The sequence below is a fragment of the Letharia columbiana genome, assembly GCF_014066305.1.
Source record: "Letharia columbiana isolate WasteWater2 chromosome Unknown Sc0000057_s0, whole genome shotgun sequence".
NCBI classification, from domain to species: domain Eukaryota; kingdom Fungi; phylum Ascomycota; class Lecanoromycetes; order Lecanorales; family Parmeliaceae; genus Letharia; species Letharia columbiana.
This window is the reverse complement of record NW_023501101.1, coordinates 84,464-111,551: the sequence shown is the minus strand read 5'-3', so window position 1 is coordinate 111,551 and position 27,088 is coordinate 84,464. Positions and strand designations below refer to the sequence as shown.

Sequence of the window (27,088 nt, the reverse complement as noted above, 5' to 3'; positions counted from 1 at the left end):
TAACTTTAAAAAATTTTAATAACTTAAAAATTTTTACGTAATATACTCTAATATACTCTAAGTACTATTCTATATACATATAACATCAATATATATTATTATTAATATACGTATTATTATACGTTATATTAGAGTATTACTTACGCGACTAATTTCATTAAATCGTTTAATTTTGTAGCTAAATTTAAGTTAGCGTTAATACTTATTATCGTAGAACCTTACCGTCATAACGTCGATTATTAGAACTTTTCTTTTTTCGTGCGTATTACTATTAAACTAATAGAATTAGCGGAAAAGATTAAAATAGTTACTAAATCGGCGAAATTTAGACGAATTCTAATTAGATTTACTAATTTAATAAAATTTAGACGAATTCTAATTAGATTTACTAATTCAACGAATTTTATAATTTCCGCGATAAACGCGCGATCAGCAATTTCAAATTTTATAGAAACTTTTTAGATTTGCAGATGGATTATAATAAGGGTTTATTAATTATCAAATTAATATCTCTAGAGAAAAGAAATAGAGTACTAAAAGAAGATCTAGTTATCGGTTTAAAATTATATAATTATTATATCTTTAATAAGTAGTATAAATTAAAGTAATACTTCGTATACTAGAAATATAATTACCTATCGATTATATACTCTAAAAAGAATTACTTAATATATGAGAAATGCTTAAAAGAGTATTATTATAAAGATTACACGGCCGATACTCGTAAATACTCGATTTGCGAGGAACTATATAAGATTTAAAATAAGATATATATAATAAAGAAGAGAAAGATAGCGAGAATAAGAATAACGAGATAATAAACTTCTTTACGATTTATAATAACGAAGAAGATATCGACTAGCTATTAAATAAGCGATTAATTAAATAACTACTTTTAAAATACGTTTAATCGTAGACGAAACGAGGAATTTTTCTTAAGGCTAATATTTATATACGATAAATTAGTAGATAGAGATAGAATAGTTAGCAGAGGAGAAATCAGAGCGCCGAACCTCGAAAGAACTATTATATCGAATCTTCAGTTAAGTAAAAGAAGATATACTTTCATATTATTAATAAGAGTCTCGTTTAGAAATAAATCGCTCTTTAAAGTAGTAGACGAAGCTAAATAATATAAAGACGATATAGCGATAGAGGAAATTAATAATCTCGAGAACGATAGATAGCCCCTATATTAAAAGAGTAATAATAAGAGAATTACGATTCCCGTTAATAAAAATAAAAAGAGATATATTTAATTCATCGACGATTAAGAAAAGAAGAATACTTAGAAAGAGAATATAAACTTTATAAACTAGACGAAGCGAGTAAGCAATATTAATAATAATATTGAGAAATAATAGTATACTCTAATTAGCTATTAATACTATAATATAATATAAGAAAATTTAAAATAATTATAATAGAACTCTTCGATAACGAAAAGATCTATAATATCGATATAGTAGTAATTTAGAAGCTCTAGAGAAATACTAATATAAATATATTATATTATTTTCTAAAGAATAGATTTAACTTAATCTATCTCTATTATAATAATATATAAATATACTTCTATATTAATAAGAGAATATTACTAAAGTAATAATACTTATTATATTACTTATTAAACCTCTATACTCTTAATATTAAATTCGAAAATAATAGAATTATACGTATATATAATATCTATAACCTCGGCGATTAATAAATAGATAAACTTAATAAATTATATAAGACGCTTACGAAGTCTAAGAATAACGAATAGATTATACTAGGCGATTTTAATCTTTATTACACGATATAGAGAGAATTAAATACTTATATCGATAAGAGAGTAGAAGAATTAATACTTATAGCGAAAGAATTCGCTATAAAATAAGTATTATTAGTAGAAACGATAATATACGAAGAAAACTATTAAATAATAATAGATCTACTATTCGCTACTTTAGTATTAATAATAAATATTATTAACTATAATATCGAAAATAATTTCGAAAATAAATCTAATTATCTCTTAATTCTTATAAAGCTTAAATTAATCGTAATAGAGTTAGTATTAATAATATATCGAAACTTTAATAAACTAGACGTCGAGGTTCTAAGAGAGATACTTATTTAAGCTATAATATCGAAAGAGTATCTAGCTAATTTCTAAGAGAATAGTAAAAACCTTATTAACGATAGTATCGATTATTAAATAGCGATTATTATTAACTCTATCTAAGCGACTATAGAGGAGTTTACTTCGATTATTAGATTATTACTATAATTTAAATCGAGATTTATACTAAAATATAAGAAAGTATAAAGGCGTTATAAATCGCTAAAAAGAAGTTGAAGAATAACGCTCTTAAAGAAAGTATAGAATAAGTATAAAGTCGTTAAGAACTTTAAAAATAATTTAATTAAGAGAACTATTAGAAAGACATTTAGAGAGTTTATAATAGAAATATATAAATCGTTATAAATAATATAGAAAAAGATTAAGTAGACTAGAAAATAACTTATAATATAGACATATCTCCCTTCGCTATTTAATAAAGATAAATAAAAATATAACGAACTAAACTCGAAGGTAGATCTTCTTATAAAAACGTTCTTCTTATTATTAATATAGACGAAGTTAAATAATATTAGCGTTAATATAATATATTTATAAGTTTATCTAATAAGTATAATTATTATAAATAAGATAAGAAAGATTATAACGTAGATATCGTTAAAGAGAGTATCGAGAGAAAACGCGATCCCTAATCTAATTCTCAAGAAGATTCTAAAGTTATTACTCTCTTATCTATATAGAATATTTAATATATATATAACGAACGACTACTATCTAGAGTACTTTAGAATATTAATAATAATTATTCTTTCGAAGTCGGGTAAGGATTATTCGATTTCTAAAGAATATCGACTAATAGCTTTACTTAATATTATAGAAAAGATAATAAAATTTATTCTTACTAGAAGAATAGCGTATCTTACGAAGATATATAGACTCTTATCGATTATATATATAAAAGGCCATAGATTATAATTATATAAATACGATATTTACTATCTTCTAGAAAGAATATATTAAGTCTAAAACTCTAATAAAGTAACTACGATATTACTACTAGACGTTTCAGATATATATAATAAAATCTCTTATCCTCGACTACTCTATAATCTTTAAAAGCGAAAAATCGATATAAGAGTAGTTAACTAAATAGAATTATTCTTATTTAATAAGATAACGATATTAAAAATAAGCGAATACTCTATATTAAAGACTTTTATAGTAATCGAAATTCCTTAAGAATTATCGCTATCGCCTATACTTTATCTCTTCTATAACTTAAATCTCATTAATAAATATAATAGTTATATCGACTTAGAAACGATAATTATCGACTTTATAGATAATATAAACCTTCTAATAATAGAAGACTCTATCGAGAAAAACTATAATATACTTTATAAAATTCACGACGAAGTTTATATAAAGTGAGCGTTATAATATAGATCGAAGTTTGATTTCAATAAATATTAATTACTATATCTTAGTAGAAAATAGAAATTTAGCTTAAATTATTCTCTATAACTTAATAAGAGATAATATATTAAGACGAGACGCTTTATTTACTATCTAGAAGTCGAAATTAACTTTAAACTTCTATAAAGCTATTATAATAAGAAGATTCGATCTAAAGCTATTAAAAGTATTAATATACTAGCGAGAATCGTCGAATCGATATAGAATAGTAATTATAAGAGTATAAGATAGCTCTATTAAACGATTATTATCTTATAAATAACGTACTACTACTTAATATAATATTAGCTCGAAGATACTATTAATTATAATAAAACTTATCTCTTATTACTATAAAGAATTTAATCTCAGATAAAGAGGAAAATAACTAAAGTATTTAAGGTTATATTTATTTTAGCACTCGATATAGAAGCGTATTTTCTATTAGTTAAATAATAACTAAATAAGATTATCTCGAAAGTTATCTTATAAATCGCTATTAGTCTAGTATATAGCGAGATTATTAAGCTATATTTCGAGCGATAGAAGTTTAAGAGAAAACTTAAGAAGAATAGAAAACTAAGTCTACTAAAGCGATATATTAATAGATTTAAAGAATAATATAATAATATTAATAAGATTAAAAAACTACGCTCTTTCAGCGTCACTCTCAACTAAGAGCCTTTTAAAATAATAATTTATAAGATTAAAAAAATCGCTAAAGAATTAATTAAAAGATTAATTAATAAAAGTTATATAATAATATATATAGACGATAGCGAAATTAATAAAAAAGTAAAAGCTTTAACTATATCGTTAGATATTAATTTTATTTTTAATATCTATTTAAGCTTAAGTAATTAATATATAATATACTTAACGAAGTTATATAATATTCTTTAAGCTTTAACTATAGTAATTATATATTAAATAAAGCTATAACTTAGTAAAGTTATAGTAAATATAAATAATTAAATATTAATTTAGACTATTAAAGACTTAAGTAAGTACTTAAAGTAGATCTATATAATATAGACTATATAGATTATTAATTCGCTAAGACATCTTAAAGTAATAATAGAATTATACTAAATCTCGGCGTATATTAATATCGATAATAATAAATAGACGAATAGAGAGATAAAGAAGACTATTAACTAGCGAGAGTAAGTAGTTTATAATAAAAGAGTAGAGATAAATACTAACGAAATAATCTAATTATTAGTTATATAGATAAGAATAATATCGATAATTAAGATAGCTATTAGAGATCACGCGATGAAATAATAGACTATCGAATAAGCTAATAAGAAATAAGATAATATTCTTAGAAGAATTTAATTAATATCGTTAAAATAAATATAACTTCTATATTCGAGAGTTAAGCGCGTTAAAACGTCGCTAATAATATAAATAAAAATCGAGAAAATAGATCTTAAGGCCTTTCTTTATAATCGATAAGTATCGAATATAGAGAATAAAGAATACGAGTATAAAGCGAAGTAGACGACTCGATATATTCTTTACAAATATAGATTATTTAATAAAAAGCGAGGAATATAGTAAATCGAAGAAAGAAGGAAGGTGAAAGAGGAGATTATTATTTATAAGAATATACTAATAAAACCACGCTACGCCTTTATAGCGATAGACTTTATAAGAAGTATTAAACTTATTAGATAATATTAAGCCCTTAATAAGAACTAATAATAAGGATTTACTAGAGTAAGCGGTTAAAAAGAAGAATACGATTAAGACGAAAGGGCTCTAGCGATATAGAGTATATCTCTTTTCAAGAATTAAGTATAGTAAGACGCGAACTATAACGATAACTTATATAGTCTCATTTATTTAAGATTATATAATTGATCGAAAGAATTAGATAGATTACGTAACTCGTATAGTCGGCTACTAGAATAAGACTTTAGGGTAGTATGATGTAATTAATCAATCAATATAGGCTTTCATAGATTCTATATCCTTTGCTATTTATATAGTAGAACTATTTTATTTAATTAAAGGTCTTGCCCAGATGGTAATCGTGGCCTTATAAAGTGATTATTATTATTATACGTTCGTTTAAAGTCTTTCACAGCCGTTTATTAGCTGATTAGTGATTTATTCTTCAAATCACTTATTTTACCTTAGTGGAGAGCTTAGAGAGCCCCTTTCACTATTGCTATCCACCTTCGTCAAAGTAGCTTATCTCAATGGCAGTCTCCTATTAGATCTTGCTAAGCCTATAACAAGCATGGCCTATAAGTCGATTGATCCTCGATTCACTCGTAGTAATTACTTCTTCGGCAATGGAGTATCCGCTACTTAATAGCTAAAATACTTTTATATTATAATATTCGGCTACGAGTATACGTTAAAGTAGTACCTCGAATAGCTTAATATACTTCTTATAAACGACGCTGGTAATTGGGCCGATACGAATCCTAACGCTATCCGTCTTCTTAACGAGTTAGCTCCGTCTCAGCAGATTATTATCAGCTTTACAAGCTTATTCTATACACGATTTAAGCCCCTTATCGAGTTCCACAGCGGAGTATAAGACCAGCCACCACAGCTACCGAAGCAGCCTGTCGTACTAGAGAAGCCTACTCCACAGCTACCAGAGCCTACTCCAGAGCTACCAAAGCAGCCTACTCCAGAGCTACCAAAGCAGCCTCCCCTACAGCTACCAGAGCAGCCTATGCCAGTCATACCACAGTCAGCTCCATCAGTACCAGAGCAGCCTACTCCAGAGCTACCAAAGCCTACCCTACAGTTACCAGAGCAGCCCGTCATACCACAGTCAGCTCCGTCAGTACCAGAGCAGCCTACCTTACCTGAGCAGCCTACCGTACCACAGCTGTCAGAGCTACCACAGCAGCCTACTCCACAAGTACCAGAGCCTACCCTACAGCTACCAGAGCAGCCCGTCATATTACAGTCAGCTCCATCAGTACCACAGCAGCCTACTCCACAAGTACCAGAGCAGCCTGTCATACCAGAGCAGCCTACTCCAGAGCTACCAGAGCAGCCTACTCTACAGCTACCAAAGCCTACTTTACAGCTACCAGAACAGCCTCCCCTACAGCTATCAGAGCAGTCTATGCCAGTCATACCACAGTCAGCTCCATCAGTACCAGAGCAGACCGTCATATCACAGTCAGCTCCGTCAATATTGCAGCAGCTACCTCAGCCCGATTTCACGTTTACACTTTTTTTTTTTTTTTTTTTTTTTTTTTTTTTTTTTTTTTTTTTTTTTTTTTTTTTTTTTTTTTTTTTTTTTTTTTTTTTTTTTTTTTTTTTTTTTTTTTTTTTTTTTTTTTTTTTTTTTTTTTTTTTTTTTTTTTTTTTTTTTTTTTTTTTTTTTTTTTTTTTTTTTTTTTTTTTTTTTTTTTTTTTTTTTTTTTTTGGGGGGGGGTTTTTTTTTTTTTTTGGGGGGTGGGGGGGGTTTTTTTTTTTTTTTTTTTTTTTTTTTTTTTTTTTTTTTTTTTTGGGGGGGGATTTTTTTGTTTTTTTTTTTTTTTTTTTTTTTTTCCCCCCTATTTTTTTGTAAGTTTTTAGGGGGGGGGGGCAAGGGCCCGCTCTATTGGGACGGCGTGTCTTGGCACAGTCACTGCGGCACCCATCTCTGGTAGGGCTGCACGTAGGAGTACCTTAGTGTGGAGATCTACGGCAGGGATTTACAGTAGGAGCTCCTGGCGCCGCCTTGCAATTCTCTGCGATATCTCTTACTCTTCGCTATCCAAGGTTACTTGAAGTACTAATAGCTAAAGTAGCTAAAGTCAGCCCTGTTTCTTTAATCGTCAGAGACTTCTATTAAGTCCGATAGAAGCAAAAAATGAAATCCCAGTCAAGTGTAAATCCCAAACTCATATTATGTGGCAACACTTCAGTCTGCGCCTTATCTGAGGCTCTGAGCACTTGAGACTCCTGACGCCGGCTCTTGTGTGCACGTTGCTGTCGTTCAAGCGGATCGGCGCCCTTCCAATTACCCTCCACTTCAGATATAGCACAAGGTTGGGCAGCTCGCAGACAACGTCAGCACTTTCGGATTGTCTCTCTTCTCGCAACCGTTCATTCAGATCACCGTACATTCCGCATACCCTGCTTGATGATAAGGACGATCGAAGCGATGGAAGCCGCCAATGTCACTCTGACTGAGGAGACCAAAGGATTATGGGACTGTGTGGATCGGCGGCGGGAGAAAAGTGTGCTATGCGTTCAGACATGTCTTAGATGTGAAGGTATAGCAACGGAAATCAATCCGGGTAGTAATAGGTGTGTACCCCGTTTCGAAACATATGTAGCCCCCTGATTTGATAATTGCATGGGAATCCGCATATAAAAGTCCTGGACGGTCGTCAGAACTCCTGCGCCAAGATCTCGAATAATATCCCGCCTGCAGCATCGTTTCGACTATACCCTTGTGTCTGCTTTCTGATCTATCTGAGCTCGGGTCCGCATCTACGACCACTGTCAGACCCAGTGTTATTCTCTAAAATTCACATCTATACGTATGCTTTTGGGAAATACTCCTCGGAGACCCTAGCGCTCGGGCGACCGACCCGCATATTTTAAGAGCTGATCCCGATTCGCTGATGCCGATTGAGATCCAATTGCATTTTTATAAAAAGCGGACATTCTTACTGATTCTGTTTTGAATGGCTCGCTTATGCTAGGTAGCAACAGCACGATATCCGCCGCGTATACTCGTTCGACAGATACCGTCTGTGCCTTTCTTCCACGGCCTGTATGGTGTATCTTACGTAGGCCACGTAGTGGGGCGGAGCATCGGTAGACATGAGGTGCAGTGGGTTGGGCGTCTGTCGTCGTTTGCCTGCCTGCTTTGGCTGGCTCTTTCGTATCTTGTCTCCTTTGACTGACTACCTAGCTAGCTGGCTTCCTTGCATACGGAATAGATATTTCCCCTTCTTCGTCGTCGTAAACGCTTGCACCGTCGACGGCGGCGTTGATGCTACGTCCCATGGCCCTACGCCGTCTCCCCGTGCTGATTGCCCCAAGCGCAAACATCCTGGCTCCTCAGCGACAAATTTTCCTTTGCGGCCCATCTGCCGGCAACTGGCTGGCTTCGAAAAAGTTCACCCTGAGGCTTTGCGGCAGGCAGTGTTGAGGGGCTGGGTATGGGTGGGCTTTGCAAGACCTGCGAGCGGCGATGGAATTGTCGTTCTTGGAGAACATGGGGCGGCGAAATCAATGCCCTCGTCATTGTTGGTGTCGTTGGGTATGTCGTGTACGCGGCTTTGATCTTGATGCGAGTATCTTTTCTATCGGTGCTGGGAGCTCTCGGCTCCGTGTGGAGATCTATCACGCGTTGGACGCTAGAGACGAAACATGGTTCCTGCAGTAGGTGTGGAGAAAAAAGGGTGATACGGTACTGGGAGGATGGGTCGCTGGAGAATACGGTGATTGTGGATTGGACAATGGTTTGTGGGAGCTGTTCGGAAAGAGGAAATAAGGAAGGAGGTCGCTTGTTGGGAAGGATGGGAGGCGATTGCTTGGGGCTATGAGAGTGGACTGTTGTGGGTTGAAGTCAATTCCGGAGTTGGGCGCGGAGGGCAATTTTTATCGGTGGATAGGCTGCTTGGTGAGCAACCACGTGCCGATTCCGCTTCTTACCGCTCTGACCAGTATCGCTTTTTCCGGGGGGATGAGGGTCAGCTCGACGTAGCCGTTTCTTGAGAGAGCCGTTGAAGGTATTAGAGATTAGAATATTGGAATTAGGGGTTAGAACTAGGAAGGTAAGGATTAGTCATGGGTACATGTATATGAAGCGCGCCTTACGTAGAGTACTCCAAATTGTGGCATATGCTTAGTACATGCTCAAATTCTATTCTCGATAAGGTCGATATGCGTATGCGAAGTGTATCCGTAGTATACCCATAACAAGTCGCATATACCCAAGATATTTCTAACCCCCACCGAACACTTTTCTACCCCTGCCGAGCTGTAAGCCTGTCCATAGCTGAGATGTACGTCGCGTAACATGGATAAATCGGACAGGTGAGACCTCTTACATGTAGACTGACCTCAGAAACGGTGCTTACCAATTGACGCAGTCACGCGTGTCGCTGCTTGCATTATAAATTAACTGTAATGATGCAATCGTAGTAACACCGGATAGCCTTGGTAAAGTCCTTACTCACGTGATCCTATAAATCCTCGTTCCCTACATTACCGTGCACCCTCGTCAGCTTTGAAACCGACCACGCGATATTGTCGTTATACACAAAATGCATCCGAACTTACATCATTCTTAGCATCGACTGCAAGGACACAAACTTCCCTCAGTGCTTCATCGTCCCGTCGACCGTCCTTATGAACTCTGCTAGGCATCCTAAGAGCTCTTTAGACCTGTCTCGGCTGAGCACAGTCATCACTCTTTTGCCTTTCGCCAGGTAGAGCTTGTTCGGCTGCTGGAACCTTTCAAATGCTTCCTTCTGCTCCTCCGGAGGTGATATATTTAATCTGAGTCTGGAGTAATCATCATGACAGGCGTAACGTCGACCATCTGGAGCAGCTCCGTGGGATGCCACATTGCCAGCTTGTGATGTATCAGCAGCGTGATGCGATTGCGAAAGTTTGGCGCGCCTCGGTCGATGACTGCGTTCATGGAACCATACGCTTCAGCTCTTCCTGACCCTCCCGAGCCGGGCATCCCAAAAGGGGTTTCTCCCTTGCTGTTGAATGGTGGCAGTATGAACGCTTCGTTACCTCGCAGTTGAATTGCCTTTGGTGCAGGGTGATGAGTCTTGACGTCTGACGGACCTCAACTTGAGAGATTACTGGCCTTCTATCTCTCAGCTTGAAAAGTTGTTCCTTGGTCAAGTACTACTCATGGCAGAAGACGACACAACCTGTGGTCCAAATGCCATTGTTGTTACTGGTAGCCGGATAAAGCCTGTCGAAGATACATCGCTTGATAAAGCAGCCAAGCGATGTTACCGTCTTCGCACGAGTACGGCGAGCCATCAGCTGAGCAACAGTAGAAATCTGTCGTGTAAATGCATTGAAACATACCACTGGCGGACTTATTTGGTGCTGCCGCCGCGACATTGTCAGTCAATAGCACCCACATACACCAGAAGTACGCACCCAAGCAGAACTGCGGACAAGCGGGTGATCTGAACGACTGGTCGGTACAGCTACCTCGAGGGTACGAATTGCCAGAGGTAGAATAAGAGCTGTGGTTACAATAGGAGACTTTGTCTGACAGGCAGAGGATGCCTTGACTGCCGCAACAGAAGCTTCCCTGGGTGCCATTGACAATGCATGGTTGGTCGGATGCCATGTATATACTATCAGGATAATAACACGAAGTAAAAGCTTGACTAAGTGCCACCACTAAGAGGAGACGGTAGAGGGTGAGAACTGTTATGATGGGACGGCAGAATTTCCAAGAAAGGTTTCGCGTGATGCTGAGTTTGGTGCCTAAAGATGATGGTCGACACAGGTCAGGTTATGGCTACCATCAGCCAGTGATTTGGCTTGCACACGGGTCTTCAGTCTCGCAGACCCCTGGCACTTTCAAGATAGTATGCGGTACATTGCACAAGCAAACAGAACGCAGCGAGATTTTCGCAATTTACTTTGCCGTATCTTCGCCATAGCTTCGCCCCACCATGACCCATATCGGTGACGCGCACCCTTGTTAAGAAGATGTCGGACGTTTCCAGGTTCAAGATCGAGAGCAGAGTCTATTGTAAGCCCTATCAATTTGCAGGATTATAGATCTCCTTTATGGTCCGCATTGGTATAAGAAGTGTAAACTCAGCCTCCAAATTACACAATATCATGGATGACAACGCAATGGTTCGGCTCTTAAAGTCAATCAATGGAATCATGCCACTGTACGCAGTAGGGAGCAATCATTGACAGAATGGTCGCAGCGAAGGGAAACCTGCAACGTGCGATCGTACGACTCCTCGTGGCAATTACAATATCATCTTTGATGGATGTCACATCAAGTTGAAGCGCAACATTCTCATAGGTGTGTTCAGTCCTCTGAAGGATTCTGCACACATGAGCATTGCCCCAAAGCTGTACGCACACATGTCACAGTCGATGCTCTGCATTCGAGCGAATATATGTTCTGAGCAACCAATACAGGACAGAAATGATTCGTGAATGATGGGGCGCGATCTGGAGATTAACACGCTGAAGCATATCCGAGAAGGTATGAAGATCTAGCCAAGGAGGGGAAATCTAGATGAGCTCTATCTGCCAGTTGTGATTTCATTGAAGTCTTCAAGAGCTGGTGAGTCGCTGAATGTTCATCATCGTTCATCGCTGGTCAACTAGCTTAGTCGCTAAAGCGGCTACACCCGTAAGGGCCAAGCCTTTGTAAGCTTGTGTGTTCAACACCGCGAAGCCTCCATTTCACGTCCACTCTTTGAAACATTTTTGTTTCTTCCTGTGCAATTTTTCTTCTTCTTAGACTGACCATGGCCGACTATTTGAAAAGTCTCTTTGCAGCCCAGAAACCTCCACCGCCCGCAAACGAAGACGGTATGCTCTAACCAGCCAAATTTCCTCTATCAACAAGAACATCTCTGACATTTCACAGACTTCGCAGACTTTGCCAGAGTCCCAGATCCTTCCCCTGCTTCCATCTCGCCTGTCACTCCGCAACCAGCAGCTGCAGCAGGAGCCTCACCTACCGGCGCAACAGATGTCGTCTTCACCAAATGGTACCGTGTCTGGGAACGAACGAGCCCCTCAGATTTCTACGCTGAGGCTGTCATTCTACCCTTCGTCATCGTGATCATAGGGCTGCATATATGGGGTCGCCGGACAAACAAGCGAAAAGCAAAAGCGTGGATCGCAGCTCATGCGCCAGCGCTCGAAAAGGAATATGCTTCCGTTGGGTTTGGAGGGAGGAGAGCTCCAACAGTGGACGATGTACAATCGTCCGGCTTAGCCAAATCATTGACATCGGACGACCTGGTTATTCCGCAAGAGTTGTTGAAAGAGAAGACAGCGCAGGAGTACGTGACGTATGCGACTGGGCGACAGAATGTCGCTTTCACGGACATCAACGTCAAGCTGTTCAAGAGGTACAATCCAGCGACTCTCATCATGGAATTCATCCTCGGCTTCCTGTTCGAATCTTTCGCTACACCTGCGGAGAGGATGGAGGCCACTTCCTACGCTTTCGACGGTCGAGAAAAGGATCTTGTGCCTGCTCAGAATCAACAGCAGTTGGAAGCGATTGAGGCGCAGGCGAAGAGCAAGAGCTCCATCTACGATCAATTCGTCTTTGCCGTGGTCCACAAAGACTTGATGCGAAAGATCCGGGACGATCGCTACGACATCTCTCTTACAAGCACGAAAGATCATGCTAAACTGCCAGTTTGGGCTACTACCATGAGCGAGAGCGCAGAGGTCACAGAGAAGCTTCTTACCGCTGACCTGGTCAAGGCGGTCGCAAGTGCCGGCGAAGCTTTTGAGTATCTGGTGGTGACCGATCAGCCACTGGACAAACCATCGAAGTAAGCCGCTTTTGAGACACTGCGTTCCTACGGCCAACCTAACATTCTCCAGACTCAATGACACTAACCCCCGCAAACGCCTGTCCCTCTCCCTCCGCATCCCTTCTCCCTCCCAAGCTTCAGCCTACGACCCTACACTCCCCATCTTCAGCTACTTCCTGCGCTTACCCGACCTCCTTGCGCAAAACGCACATTTTCGTCCCGAAGTCAGCCGCAAGATCCGTTCCGTGCGCGAGGATGAACAGAAGAAGTTGAGAAAGCTGAGTGACGAGGAGAAAGCGGAGGAAAGGAGACTCGAGGGTGAGAAGAAGAAAAAAGAGATGAGGGATAATAAGTTGAAAGGCATGAGCGCGGAGGACCAGAGGGATTTCCTGGAAAAGGAGAGGAAGAGGAGTGGGAAGAAGCAGGAGAAGAAGATGAGTAGGAAGGCCTAAACTGGTGATGATGCTTGTGGAGGATAGGACAAGCGCTGTATTTGGTTGAATACGAGGGCTGTAGATATGCATGCTGTTGGAAATTGGGGCTGTATCATATGGACGGAACGACGTACATTATATCGTAGCTCGTCCCTAGGAGAACTGCTACTGCTCGTCTAATTGACTCGATGTCCCCACTTGTAAGAACTATGGTCCATGAACGACAGTGGCACAGCAGTATTGGTTCCAATCGAAATGTAGAAAGCTAATGCAAAAAGCTATGATGCGTTCAGAATCTACCTCTGAATGTAGACTTATTCTGAGCAAGAATCTTCGGATGAATGTCTGTCTCTACTGCCTTCCTCGACTAATACCATATGTACAAATCCAGCAGCACCGCACGACACCATCACATATCTCGCGGGTCCTTCAATTCTTGCCAAACCACGTCTTGTGTCCCTACGCAGTGCGTTAGTATCCGCCGTACAAAGACGCCCGACGGATCAAGACTCCGAGAGAGGTTGAGGAAGGAAAGCGACGCAGAAGAATCCGTACCAGTACCATGCGACCCATCATGTACATCGTTCCTGGACCGCATCATCAGCAACGCTCCCACAGTCTTGCAAGGTAGCAGCAATGCACGAACCGCCAAGGGTCCCCCACAGCGCGACGAAGTATGGGTAGAGCATGTACTTGCTCCTGGGCGTCTGTCGGGAGCATACAGTCAGCGACTCCGTGTCTCAATTATACCAGCGCCCTGCCGCGTGACATCCCTTTTTTTGCGCATGTGCTCGAGCTCCGCTCTTTGCCTGTTTCTGTGTCTGATCCCCGACTCTCATGTTTTGTAGGGAGGTAGGCGGGGGAGCTGCTGGAGCACTGACCTTCCACCATTGCCGCAGGCCGTCGTTCTTCTGGAAAAGTCGTTGGTAATGGGGCACGCGATTCTCACGGTTGACGAAGCTGTGGGCGCATCGGTCAGCCGTTGGCACTGGTTGCTGCTGGGCGATGTGCGGAGTGTGAGAGGGAGGCTTGCGATGGGTTTGCCGGCTCGAGAGGAGGGAGGGGGTGGGGCGGATCTTGTGACTTACCCTGCCATAGCTGGGACGTGCTTCGGGGTCTCTGGATGATGCGTAGACGTGGGGTTTGGGTTACGTGCCGGTATGAGATGCGATTGGGAAGCTGTCGGTGATCCTTTGATACATATGGCTGAGAAGGCTTGGCACGGGCGTGGCCGCTTTAGCGAGTGGGAGCCCTAACCCTACTCGCGGAAGCAGCCCTATACAATTACTGGGGGACCTTAGAACATGGCAGCTAATCAATAGAACTTTAGGGACCGTTTTGGGCGCGATAGGGGCCTGAAGGCCCAAACTAAGCGGAGGCTAGGTGCAACTCCGAAGCATACTTGTACCTATCTAAGCGCGATGTCTACTTAGGCAACCAGCGTTATCCGAGATTCACGCGCAGAGATCTTGGCAGTTTTGGTGCACCCTTTTAATTTGCAGTAGCTACGAGTACAACGTAGTACGCTCCTACATATGATCCATGAGCGGGCCTTCAAAATGGCCAATACTGTACGTATGAAAAGGTACCTGCGGGCATGCCGTCGATGACGCACGGGGAGATTCTTTATGTAGGGGGCATCCCCCCTATCCTTCAGTACCGATACATTTTTCGCATTAGTGTGCGTGCTCCTCTGAAGTGTCCGTTCTTACTATTCAGACCCTCGGAAAATGGTATAGGTCGATCTCATTGAACGCAAAGCAAAAAACGACTTATATCGCCATACCTTACTGAGTATACACCGCAAACCGATACTCTTCACGCTCGAGATCCGGTCCGAAGAGCGTGAGGACGATGGCGTCCGCCAAAGTCCGCTGCGCAAGGAAATCGTAGTGAATGGATTTCTTCTCCTTGGGAGTTCCTTTTTCCACAATTTCCTTAGATGTGCTGATGAACAGAGTATTCTATGGCCGTTAGCTGAGCATGCTTGCAAAAGTATGAGAGTGAAAGAGAGGTAGCAGAGGAAAGGCAAAGACCGTACCCCAAATGATATCTCAAGCGTGTACCCAACCCACCAGTCAATCGCCCTATTTGCGATACCCTTTGTCAAAGAGCCAAACATTTAGCTACCAAACCTTCCACCCACTCGATCCTCCTCGCGGCCCAGCCAGTCACAGAGACGAGTGACGAGCTGAGCCGGTGTTCGAGACAACGTCTTTCGAACCGACTGTCTCGGCAGACCTCCTATTCCTCCTTCGAGAGACATACGATAACGCCGGAAGAGCGTTCCAAAAGCAGTGCGTATGTTGCAAGCCTCGAAAGAAAGAGTTCTTAAAGTCGCCTTCGTGCCCCTCTGCAAGCACATCACACCGAACAACTTTGCTCGAATCTGCTCTTCTAATCATAATTACAACAGATCAAACCCTCGACAAATCGAATCCAAAGTCGATACAATGGCCGACAACACCCGCAGCCTGACTATCAAGAATGCGGGCCCCAATATCTCTGCCTTTTTCAACAGCAAGTACAACCTACAGGTCGCCAAGAGCCTTATCACCAACAATCAATGTATAAGCTCCTCGCCCCTGGCCAGATCTGAGCAGGAATAAAATGGCTAACGCGCATCGACAGTGACCTACAACATGGTTTGGCAATCCCACGTCCTGGCCCTGAACATGAATGTCGAATGGAAGCCCGTCTACGGCCTTGATTGGACTACAGTATGCCCTCCCGCTCTTCTGCCACTGTACCCCCTAATCGTACCTTGCGCGCAGGAAGTCCCCGTTCCCGACCTTACCGTCACCCTTGCGGCGAGTGGAAGCAGTGCGACCAGGGCCAGGTCCTCGACCTCGACGCCATGGGCATGTGGGAACAGTCTACCGCCATTCCCAAACTCCGCTACCTCAAAGTCGGCAAGAACAAAGCCCAGACCGATACCGGCACTAACAGTGTCCAATTCATGGTCGGCGTCCAGGAGGCAAGGTACGGGTTCAGCCCGATCTTTGTGGACCCGGCGGAGACGGGTAAAGGTATGACGGCACTGTACCAGCCGCAGGAAAAAGTACAGTGGTGGTATTAGTCGGGGATGCATACCTCGACCATCATCGGTGAGAACGTCGGGCCCGTGGAGACGGGAGATTTCACCCCGCCGGATGCCATGAGTGGAACGAACTCAAAGACGAGCTCGTACATTTTTCAGGCGGGGCAGTGGACTACCACTTCGCCCTAGATCGGCTGACTCAAGGTCGACTAATCGAATGAGATGAATGGTGGCAATGGCAAGGGGTACAGGGAAATATGAGACGCAGGTCTAGGTACGTTTTGATTACAAGCTGTTACTAATGCACTGAGTACGGGCGAATATATCGGTAACCAAAACCGGTGTCTTAAATGTCGCTTGCCCTGTTTTGTCTGCCTAAATTTCATCCCTGCCCCCACCCTTCCCGGGGTCCTAAGTACACCATGACCCGGGTAGAAGAGACCCCGAGAATATCTCCCACAGGGACCCGGCTGGATAGGGTCTACCGAATACCGTTCTGGGTGAATTCGAAAACTGCTCGACAACCATTCGGAACGCTTGTTGTTCTCACTGAGACAGTGAAGCCTTATCATATAGTGATGAAACAATGAGTGACGAATGAAGTTGATAGGAATAAACCCTTACCGTGGTTGTAGGTTTCGAGCCAACGAGAGATACCTTCCTAAAAATCCAACCCGCTTTGTCACCTCGGCTGGCCATACGCTTGCCCGAAAGGCTGTTAACCTGGTGTGAAAGCCTTGGTCACAGGACTTTGAGTTGATGGTGAGATACTTTATCATCGATTTCTTTGTCATCGTTGTCAAAAGTTATCAATAATCATTTCCGTCGCATGTTATATACGTAGATATCTCCGTCCCACGAAGAGCTCAACCAATAGAAGTAACCTGATCAGGACAGTTCCCGTTGGCATCGAGAGCCGGATGCGCGGCGCCTCCACAGGCAGGGTTGCACGAACAGGTAGCCGGTTCGCTAGCTCCATGCTGCAAAGCCTGTCCAGCACCAGACAGAGTCGGTCTCGCATTTTCTTCCAGGTAACGTTTCTTCAAAGGATGGCCTTACATTTTGGTGCACTGGGGGACACAGGAAGCGTGAGAGTGCTGTTTGTCCCGAGCGGGCATGCTGTGGTATGATAAAAAGCTGATCAGGGGTGGAATGAAAAGAATTGTTATACCAGAGTGGTCGTCTTCCTTTCGATCGGATTCGACAAATGCAATATCCAATTCTCCAATCTGCTCCCGGGTAAAGCCCATCAAGGAGTTGAGGCGGTCTCTCTCGGGTTTTGAAGTATTCGATGTCGGTTCTGCCCGAAATGTACCGAGACGGTCTTTCACGTACTGAGGATCCACGCTGACGATTGTTTGCGTGCCGGGCAGCTGCCGTCGAAAGAGTTCACACGTCAATTCCCAAAACAGCCATGCCTAAAGGAACAAAGGCCTAAGCTCAGTCCGCAGCGCAGCGATGTCGTATTCGGTGCCTATGACCTGGGGATCCTCTCACCTGCAGACTTGCCAAATTTTTGGAGTTGCAAGGGGAAGAAGATCAATACTTGTAGTGCTAAGAGCTGGGAGATCATCGGCAAGGGCGTCGTAAGGCGGAATTGGTGGACGTCTATCTGTGGTGCTAGTTGACGTGGTTTGGCAATTGTCGGTAATGGGAAGAAGCGGTATAGAGTCTGTTCTTCCTTGAAGTATTATTTTGTCGACTTTGGGCGAAGGACTAGGGGATTGGTTAGTGCATCTGACTTGACGTAGGCAGCCGTTGTTGTTGAGCATGACGTGGGAAGTAATAAAGCAGCAGGCATAGTGGACTAATACTAGGTGGGAAGGTGGAACTGGGACTATGAAGAGAAAGAAAGAGGATCGGCTGGCAATTCCATGCTGTACCCTCGACATAATTCACCGCTAGGTGAATGCAACAGGCGATGTTGTGTTTTGGTAGTATCGTAAGCAGACAGAGAGTAATAAGCTGACGCCTAGCTTGTCTGTCCTTCGGTCTCAGTCCTCGGTAAGTCGATTTTTAGGGAGATATATCTGCCTGGGTGCTCGAACGCTGAAAGAAAGCATCATATGCTCTGACTAGCCTCATGAAGCCTGGGTTATCTCTGATGATGCTGTACTGATCCGCGTGGCGATTTTTGATCTGTCGAAGGTCGGATAGGATAAAATCCGGAGAGCTGCACTCGAGATGGAGTGAAGTCTAGCCGTGGTCATCGACTTGATCTACTGAATGTATGTTGCCGCGGATGAGAATTGACCATGCTGAGATCAAGACAGCAATTTGGAGCAAGGTCCAGTCACCGTTCGATGCATTCAAGTCTGACAGCTTCTTGTACGTATTCGGCATTGAGATCATCTTCAGTCGAAGTTTCCAGTGCATTACCCATTACTTCTTAACACTAGAATCATGCTCAGCCCCCTCTAACATGCATCAAGAATATCCCGGCCCTACGTTTGCCGGTCGATCAAAAAAGACAGACTTCGCTTTTTCGTTATCATCATTGTTTCAACGCCACAACCCTAAATGCAATTCCACTGTGGTTCGCCCCTTCTCTGTTCTCCACCTGCATTCTCCATTGTCCGCCTCCATCTCCTCCCTTTTCCTGTCTCCCTCTCGCTTCAAACCCCTCCCCCGTGAATCTGCTCTCCCATCACAACGCAAGACAAGAGCCTGAAACCTGCGTCTGTGGCGGTCCTACATCTACCGTATCCGCACCGACGACCGTTGTCGTGCTACCGTCAATACCGAACAATGTGCAGCTCGCACCACCTGCAGAGCTAATGTGGGAGACGCTCAATACGTTGGCTTTGGTGGTACAAGTCAGTGATACACATATTTCATGGAAAGTTCCCTAGACAATGGGACAGGTACGAGGAGAGTAGATGGTACATCAAACAGTGGGGTAAAGAAGAATTGGCTAGAACTTGGGGCTGGCAACATACAAATCTCGAAAACAGAACCATCTGTGGGGACCGACAGTGTGAAGAATGCCGCTGCGGGAGGAGCGCCTTGGAAAGTGAGCTGGGCTTGGAACTGGCGGGCACTGGAGCTGGGGGCGGCGTGGAGTTGGGAGGCGAGGAGGAAGAGGAAGGTAGAGATGGTGAAGGCTTTCATTGTGGATGCTTGACTGATTGATGGATGGGAGAGATGAAGTCTTTTCTTTATTGAAAGGCTGGAGTCTGTGCAAGGAGTGCAAGGTGGGTGAGCAGAAAATCGGATCAGGTGGGATGAATGTACCCTCTATATATACGTATAACAGTCAGAACTAGATGCAAGTCTGCCACTACTTCCCCTCCTATACGATCCAAAGTGTCATGTGCCCAGCTCGGTCTCAGTAGCAGATCTCACGGTCAACGCCATCTAACACGATATGGGCGTCTTCAACACTCTGCCAAGGCTCGGCCGTCTGACATGCATAGCTTTCGGCACCTTCTTGATTCGCGAGAGGATCCACGTGAGTTACCTGTATGGTCGATGACTATCCCCACGGTTGAGGATCTGCCTTCCCTAACCCATCACGATTAGGAGAACGCGTCGGGTTGTGGATTGCAGGGGTCAATATTGGTATTGACGTCGCGATGATTTCTTGCGGATGGTAGTGCATCAATGCTATGGGAATTTGGAGCAAGGTTGTCCCTGCATGCGAATATATATGCATGACTTTCATGACTACATAGTGTAAGTACAACTGCTTTTTTCGAGTAGCCTTACAAATGAAGAGAAGATGATGAAGTCCACCGGACGTCCTCGCCTAAGTTGCCCCCATTCGGCACACCGATATCAGCAGCCAAGCAACCCCCCCGGATTAATAAGCCATAGATGTAAGACTGGTGTTCGTACCATTTCTGAGGTCAACATAAGCAGTAGATCGACGGTAAAGACTTTACGAGTACAGCGTGTTCAGCCGAAACGAGCGATACTTCTTTCTACTTCGTATTCGGATTTAGCGAGTTTTTGCAGCAAATAGAAACATATCGAGATACTTTCTACTTTCAGACGTTTGCGATACTGATCATACGATTAAAGACTTTTATAGGAGGGTTAAATTGTTTCTTGATAGATTATAATATAATCGACTCTAAGTCGTCTTTTGACTAGAGAAACCCAATAAAATTCTATTAACTACAATATTGAGATAATATAGTAATACGTTATCAGAAACTTTTAGAACTTTGTAACAGTGTAGATCGGCGCCGTAAAGGTTCTCGCCGCAGGCGCCGTCGGCCACGAGGCGGCGGATGTCTTGGCCGAAACAGCAGCCGAGGTCGAGGAGACGCTGGGGGGTGGAAGAGGCTCTGAGGCGAGCGAGCACGGTCGGGTAGAGGGGGTGGAGGGAGAGTGAGAGGTCGAGGAAGCGGCGGACGCAGGGGCATGGGTGGATTTTTCAGGCTTGGTCGCGTTGATGAGGGGCGAGGAGGAGCAAAGCGTGAATGATCATAATGAGTAGAGGGAGAAGACGGAGCAGGGTAGAAGACTCGGAGGGGAGGGTGAGAGGCAAGGGAGAGAAAGTAAGAAACATTGCGGGCAAACGTACCACGGCGTGAATGTGAGCAACCACCTGCTCCGGAGGTATCTTACTGTACTCCTCCAAGAGCTTCCGCACGGGTGTGATATCTTCCTCAATGTCTTTACTATACCGAGAGATCGGGTCTCGTCGGTCATTTCTAACTTTGATGTCATTGTTCTCTGAAGTTGCCATTATTGATGTTGGGAAGCAAATAACCTATCTTGGATTTTCACGCATACAAGTAAAGAGAAAGCTTGGTTAGCCTGAGAAGGACTCCTCGATTTGGAGGGTGCAACGGTCGAGATATATGCACAGTGGACGGTCATAGGACAGCTAACTCCTGATTCCGGAACTTCTGATGGATGTCCTTGGTTTCTGAGCCTAATTCTCTCCAACAGCCTGTTCACAGGAGTTACTGCTGACATACTCACAGCATCGGCCTCTCTATAGGTTAATCACCCTCGGATCAACCAAGACTCTCGGCAGGTCCCACCGGTAGCCTCATGCTGCGCCCGTACTGCATCCTGATCTCATACGGGATCGGCAGCTCATTCGCCGAGTACTTTTCGTTCTTCTCGATCCTCATTCCATGATTCCATTCACAATCACCTTCTTTATATGCTTTTCTTTTCCCTCAATCGCTGTACTAGCTGACGGCCGGATCTGTCAAATACTACCAAACATTGTACCTAGAAATTGATTGCGTTTATAACTGTACAGATTCAAGGCGACCTTAGCGGCTTTAGGGTTGAGTTGAGGAGTAGTAGTACGGAGGTCTACACCGAAAGTCCTGGACAGCGCTAGATAGCCCTACTCCTACTCCCGGAAGGCGGCCCTATGGTAGCGGGCCCCAGAACGATCTTCCTGGGAGCGCATGAATTGAGCTTTAGGGACCTTTAGGCGCAATTTCGAGGCAGATGTAGGGCGTTATCCGAGATCTTGGCGTGGGAGTCTTGATGTCCAGGAGTTTTGGTGCAGACCTCGTAGACGCAGCCGACCGTAACGCTAATTGTTCGGCAAGAATCCTTTGAAGTCAGCAAATCTCTACTCACTCAAAATCCTTACTCGCTCAGGTCCCTGGTCGCTCAAATTTCTAGCTTTAATGGGCCTTGGACTCACACCGAATCTATAGCGCGCCAAATGTCGGAAAGCGAGCGAACGTCAGAAGAGGTTGGTCATGGGTGGCCTTCAACACGTTCAGTTGGTATGGGAGACTTGCTGCACCAGTCAGCAATGGAACTGCCCGCGATGAACTCTCGCAACGACTTGATCTCTTTCCTTGCAGTAGCTCAATACTACGATATCGACATCGTATCTCTGACATGGCAGCAAGGTCGGGGCCAGTTAGGGATAGGTGGTACATCGGAGATATGGCAGGCGAATTACAGCAAACGAATGGATTTTGTATTCAAAAGAATGAAATTTGCGGATACGGATGAAGAGAGAGGCTTCAATGCCCTGGTCTCGGAAATCTCGATCCTGAGTCATCCTCTGATCCGACACCACCAGAACATTGTGAAATTGGAGGGAATTGGTTGGGAGATTCCTCAACAAAGTCACAAGGTCTGGCCAGTATTAATCCTAGAGAAGGCTCAATTGGGGGACTTGAGATCTTTCATGTGCTCGGAACAGGGGAGATCGACAACCATGCGTGAAAGACTTGAACTCTGCACTGATGTAGCAAGCGCAATAATAGCCATGCATTCGAATTGTAAGTCTAAGTTCCTTAGCTCTGGTAGAGCGGGAAGGACTCTCGCTCACTGAGTAGATATGAGTCATGGTGATATCAAACCCGAAAATGTGCTTATCCACAAGGATGGCATTGGCGAGTTGCATGCGAAGTTAGCAGATTTCGGCTACGCGGGATGGGCGATAAAGAAAATGGAAGATGTGTTGATCAAGCCGCCTAGATCACGGCCGTGGGACCCTCCCGAATATCACCACCGTGGCTTTACAGTCTTGGGAGCCAGAAAATTGGACGTATATTCGTTCGGCATGCTATGTCTCTGGATTCTCTTCTTCGACAGGCCATTAGATAGCGATTACGTTCCCACAGCAACAAGGAAGACTCAGTTATGCACGTTTCATGATCCGAAGTTGCTAGACAGCATGAAGCACGAAGATACTCTAGGAGATTTCGCTGGCGGTCTTGTCAGATCAGTGGCAAGCTTGCCTGCCAAGCAGAAGGGAAACCTAGAACGGTTTTTCTTGTCAGCTCTTGCACGTGACCCTGCTAAGAGGACTATGAAATTTGAGGACTTGGCGTCGCTTTTGGGTCCTGGCTGGTATGGTCTTGGTGACTGACGAAGTTTGCTGCTTGGGAGTCCCTCTAATATTCAACAGGCAGCCCGGTCCGGCAACATTGGATACGGACCAGATGGAAATTGATCATTCTAGTATCAAGTTCGAAGTACGTGTCCTTCAAGACAAAACTTTCCTTCGCTAAGCGTTTGTAGATTGCCAAAACCTTTTACTCCTTGATGAGAGCACATCCTCGTGTGCGAAGTCACATTTTTGAGTGCATTCATAACCAAGCCCAAGGCGGTCTTTTCGAGAAACATCGCCTCAATGCGGCTTTTCAGCTTGCATTCTGCTACAAGACGGGGTTCGGAACACCGTCAAACGATGAGTTGTCTCAGATTTGGGCGAAGCGAGCTCAACGTTGTGCCCAAGACCTCGATGAGCAAGTGGAACTGGCGAAGGGAACAATGAACAGAGGAAATTACCGCAATGGCGATTTTCAATCCCTTGCATACAGCGGTCTGTTATCGGAAGCGAGTTCTATCATCAGGCCCAAAGACGATGAGCTGACCATAGCCATGGCGGACTGCAAGAGAGAGATACGGGATATGGAACTTGCATTCGGCAAACACAACTGCTCCGTTCTCGAACTAAAGCTCAACCAAGCGTCTAGGATGGAAGCCGCAGGGAAATACAAGGAAGCAGAATCTTTGCGAGTTGGGCTGCTACAAGATCTGAGACATGAGCCGGGTTATCTTCAACTGTCAGTGCACGCTTCTTCGACCAGTGCATGGAGAACACTCGAAGTTGGGCGATGGAGGAACCACGAGGGACCACGCAAACCTCCACTGCAGCTGGAAACATCTGACTCAGAGGAGCCGGCTGTTCTCATCGATATCATGGCATGTCTGAACGATAGGATTCCGGAAACGGCCCAATTATTATTTCATTTGGGTGTCAACTATGCAGGACAGGGACGTTGGCAAGAGGCAAAATGGATCTTCCTACTTTTGACACAGACGAGAATGGAAATATTGGGAGAAAGCCATCCAACCACGCTCGATTTGACTACTTGTCTAGCATCAATGTACAGCCACCTAGGACAATTGTCGGAAGCAGAGAGGATCTACCTGCATATCTCGGATATCTATACCTGGGTCCTTGGCGAGAATCATAGCAATACGCTTTCGACCAAAGCCTTCTTAGCTGGTGTCTATGTAGAGCAAGGCCGTCTGGACAAGGCAGAAACCCTCATTACACAGGTTCATGAAGCACAACAAGAAGTTCTTGGTAAAGAAGACTTCCGCACTTATGATAGCGTGGAAGTTTTGGCTGGCGTTTATCTAAGAAAGGGTCATTACAATGCCAGCGAAGCTTTAAGACGCCAGGTCATTGACTTCTATAAAGGTAGCCTTGGGCCAGATCACCCGGTCACCCTGTTCGCGATGAGCCAGCTCTCCGTAACGTTAGCGAAGCAGGAGTGTTGGCCGGAGGTCAAGAAGATAACGATGCAAGTTTTAGAACGGAGGAAAGAACTCCTCGGTCCCGGGCATCCGCAAACATTGACTAGTATCGATAATCTCGCTGCTGTGCATGCCAGGCAAGGGCTCTTGCGAGAGGCAGAGACAGGATTTCTGGACGTGATAAAAGGCCAGAACAAAATATTCGGTGAGAGTTCCTCACACTCTCTAGATGCAATCCAGAACTTGGCTACTCTTTATGGGATGCAAGGACGTCTAAAAGAGGAGGAGGCCTTGCTCATGAAGCTGATCGAGAGAAGAAAGGACTATTTGGGGGAGGAGCATCCGAGCAGCCTGATATCGACTGAACGTTTGGCTTGGAATCTTTTATGTCAGTCACGTCCAAGAGAAGCCGAACGGTTGTATTTGCGGGCAGTATTTCTTGGGAGAAGGGTGCGAGGGGGAAAACATCCAGATCAACTACTCTCGGAATCCGGCCTAGCAGAAACCTACCTCGAACAGCTTCGATTCAAGGAAGCGGAGAAGATCATCCTACATGTTTTGGAACATATTGATGCTGTGCTTGGTGCGGACCACCCGGAAACGATGGTTGCGCGGGTGCGGCTCGCAAGGATCCTAAACGGACAAAGGCGATGGCGAGAGTCGGACCCCATCTTCTTGGAAGCGGTTGAGCAGAGGAAGAAAGTGATGGGAGATGAACACGAAATGACACTCGGGGTCATGCGCTTCTACGCATGGAGTCTGTGGAGTCAAGGTCGATGGCGGGAGGCCATTCCTGGTCTCTATCGATCATCCAGAGGCGTCTGCGCTGCGCGAGCATTTGCGAGACGTCGAAGCTGGGGCTTAACCCAGGGTCTCCGCGTATCACTGGTCGTTGCCATAACTGCGATTACATACAGATGGAGCAAAAGCTTTCCTGGGTGGGCTTTTGCGTCATGAGTCTCGGACTTTTTGACCTCACCCGGCTGGACGAAAACAGAAGGTGGACAGTATCTTTAGATTCTATGGTATACTACATCTCGTATACACAGATTCACTGCCTTTGGCCTGGCTCCGTCGCCATTCTGGCCAATGCGTACCGACAAACGTGCAGACCGTCAAGCCTACAGTCGTCATCACTTCTCGCAAGCATTTGAACGGGAACTATACTCCAAGTGTGCTCGGTGCGGCGGTGCTCTGTTGCGATTGCAGAGGGAAAACTTGTCCGCAGGCAAAGGGAACGTTCATCCTCCAGCCTTTCAACCCAGCAGCCACAGGAACGTCAGAAATGGCACACCGTCGGATCAAGAAAACTTTCCTCTTGGACCTGCCTCAGCGCGAAAGAGAACGCATCAAAGCCGAGGCCAACGCTGGACTCCAAGTCATCGGTGCAGGCCCACCGAGATCTGGGACCACGTCGCTGAAAGCCGCATTGGATATCCTAGGCTTTGATCCATGCCATCACATGGCGGCAGGTTCCGTTCGTTCATCCATTCATTCAATCCAGTTCGCCCACTTGCAACCAACGACAGCAACGGGCAAACTAATTGATGATCATCATCGTGGAACAGGAACTCTTCGACTACCCATCCGCACAAGACTCTATTCTTCGCCGACCAGCTTAAATCCCAATCCCAAGCGCCATCATTGTCTCCACATTCAGCGCCCACAGCATCCCACCTCGCCATGCGCGCCACCGTCGACTCACCCGGCCGCGACCTCTCGCTACCAAGATCTCACGACGCTTCCACCCCGACGCCAAAGTTTATCCTCTTCGTTCGTGACAGCGATAGCGATAGCAGTTTGTCTAGTGGGAGTTCCTTCCTTTGCCGGCACCATGGGCGTGCAGATGACGAACGAGACGGTCCGCGGGGCTGACGTATCCGACCACCCCCCCCCACCCCTTTTTCTTCGGTACAATGAGAGAGATCCTCTTCCATGTAACCGACCAATCAATCACTGAACGATGAAAGCATGCGTCTTTCCGGGACGGATACCCTTGGACTGGACCGGGGATCCATCGTGCGCATGATGGGGATGGGAGGGAGGACGTGCCGGGTGAGAAGGTGTTGGTCTTTAATAACGTGAAGATGGGGTGGGAGCCGCTCGCTGTGTGGGTTTTTTTGGACGTGCCGGTGCCGGAGCGGCCGTTCGTTTCCGCAGATGTCGGCGATCTATTCCCCCCTCCCCACATCAAGCCTCGTTTGGGAGCTTCTACTGAAAATGATCGGTGCATTGTATGTAGGAATGATGCGAAGATGATCGCCGGACTTTTACTGGGTACGGGGCCTTGCGTCTGGCTCCTTTACATGGGGTTGGCGGTCTGTGGTCAGTTGGCGGTCCTTTTGCCCCAGTTGGCCGCACGATTCCCTGAACCTTTCAGGGCCTCTTGCTCGGA

General features: G+C 44.2%; 8 protein-coding genes across 8 annotated transcripts; 4 read left to right on the top strand and 4 right to left on the bottom strand.

The window, feature by feature from the left end:
• Positions 1-6,221: 6,221 nt before the first annotated feature.
• On the top strand, positions 6,222-10,666 carry HO173_011127 (uncharacterized protein; the record flags this gene model as incomplete). Its single annotated transcript, XM_037313009.1, has 2 exons — positions 6,222-6,679; positions 10,318-10,666. 2 exons carry the CDS (start codon positions 6,222-6,224, stop codon positions 10,664-10,666), a joined length of 807 nt encoding a protein of 268 aa, XP_037160058.1.
• A 1,316-nt stretch (positions 10,667-11,982) lies between these two features.
• On the top strand, positions 11,983-13,463 carry HO173_011126 (uncharacterized protein; the record flags this gene model as incomplete). The annotated part of the gene is made up of 3 exons (XM_037313008.1): positions 11,983-12,046; positions 12,105-13,029; positions 13,082-13,463. 3 exons carry the CDS (start codon positions 11,983-11,985, stop codon positions 13,461-13,463), a joined length of 1,371 nt encoding a protein of 456 aa, XP_037160057.1.
• A 411-nt stretch (positions 13,464-13,874) lies between these two features.
• HO173_011125 (uncharacterized protein) lies at positions 13,875-14,541 on the bottom strand (the record flags this gene model as incomplete). Its single annotated transcript, XM_037313007.1, has 5 exons — positions 13,875-13,904; positions 14,001-14,032; positions 14,092-14,152; positions 14,327-14,405; positions 14,534-14,541. The coding sequence occupies 5 exons, from the start codon at positions 14,539-14,541 to the stop codon at positions 13,875-13,877; spliced, it is 210 nt and encodes a 69-aa protein (XP_037160056.1).
• A 691-nt stretch (positions 14,542-15,232) lies between these two features.
• Positions 15,233-15,567, bottom strand: HO173_011124 (uncharacterized protein; the record flags this gene model as incomplete). Its single annotated transcript, XM_037313006.1, has 2 exons — positions 15,233-15,409; positions 15,487-15,567. 2 exons carry the CDS (start codon positions 15,565-15,567, stop codon positions 15,233-15,235), a joined length of 258 nt encoding a protein of 85 aa, XP_037160055.1.
• Positions 15,568-15,898: 331 nt separating this feature from the next.
• Positions 15,899-16,524, top strand: HO173_011123 (uncharacterized protein; the record flags this gene model as incomplete). Its single annotated transcript, XM_037313005.1, has 4 exons — positions 15,899-16,013; positions 16,077-16,165; positions 16,220-16,228; positions 16,285-16,524. 4 exons carry the CDS (start codon positions 15,899-15,901, stop codon positions 16,522-16,524), a joined length of 453 nt encoding a protein of 150 aa, XP_037160054.1.
• A 2,608-nt stretch (positions 16,525-19,132) lies between these two features.
• HO173_011122 (uncharacterized protein) lies at positions 19,133-19,596 on the bottom strand (the record flags this gene model as incomplete). The annotated part of the gene is made up of 2 exons (XM_037313004.1): positions 19,133-19,287; positions 19,425-19,596. 2 exons carry the CDS (start codon positions 19,594-19,596, stop codon positions 19,133-19,135), a joined length of 327 nt encoding a protein of 108 aa, XP_037160053.1.
• A 1,050-nt stretch (positions 19,597-20,646) lies between these two features.
• HO173_011121 (uncharacterized protein) lies at positions 20,647-21,181 on the bottom strand (the record flags this gene model as incomplete). The annotated part of the gene is made up of 2 exons (XM_037313003.1): positions 20,647-20,871; positions 21,017-21,181. 2 exons carry the CDS (start codon positions 21,179-21,181, stop codon positions 20,647-20,649), a joined length of 390 nt encoding a protein of 129 aa, XP_037160052.1.
• Positions 21,182-22,222: 1,041 nt separating this feature from the next.
• HO173_011120 (uncharacterized protein) lies at positions 22,223-26,568 on the top strand (the record flags this gene model as incomplete). Its single annotated transcript, XM_037313002.1, has 6 exons — positions 22,223-22,700; positions 22,758-23,274; positions 23,333-23,399; positions 23,446-25,572; positions 25,691-26,196; positions 26,262-26,568. 6 exons carry the CDS (start codon positions 22,223-22,225, stop codon positions 26,566-26,568), a joined length of 4,002 nt encoding a protein of 1,333 aa, XP_037160051.1.
• Between the last annotated feature and the right edge of the window lie 520 nt (positions 26,569-27,088).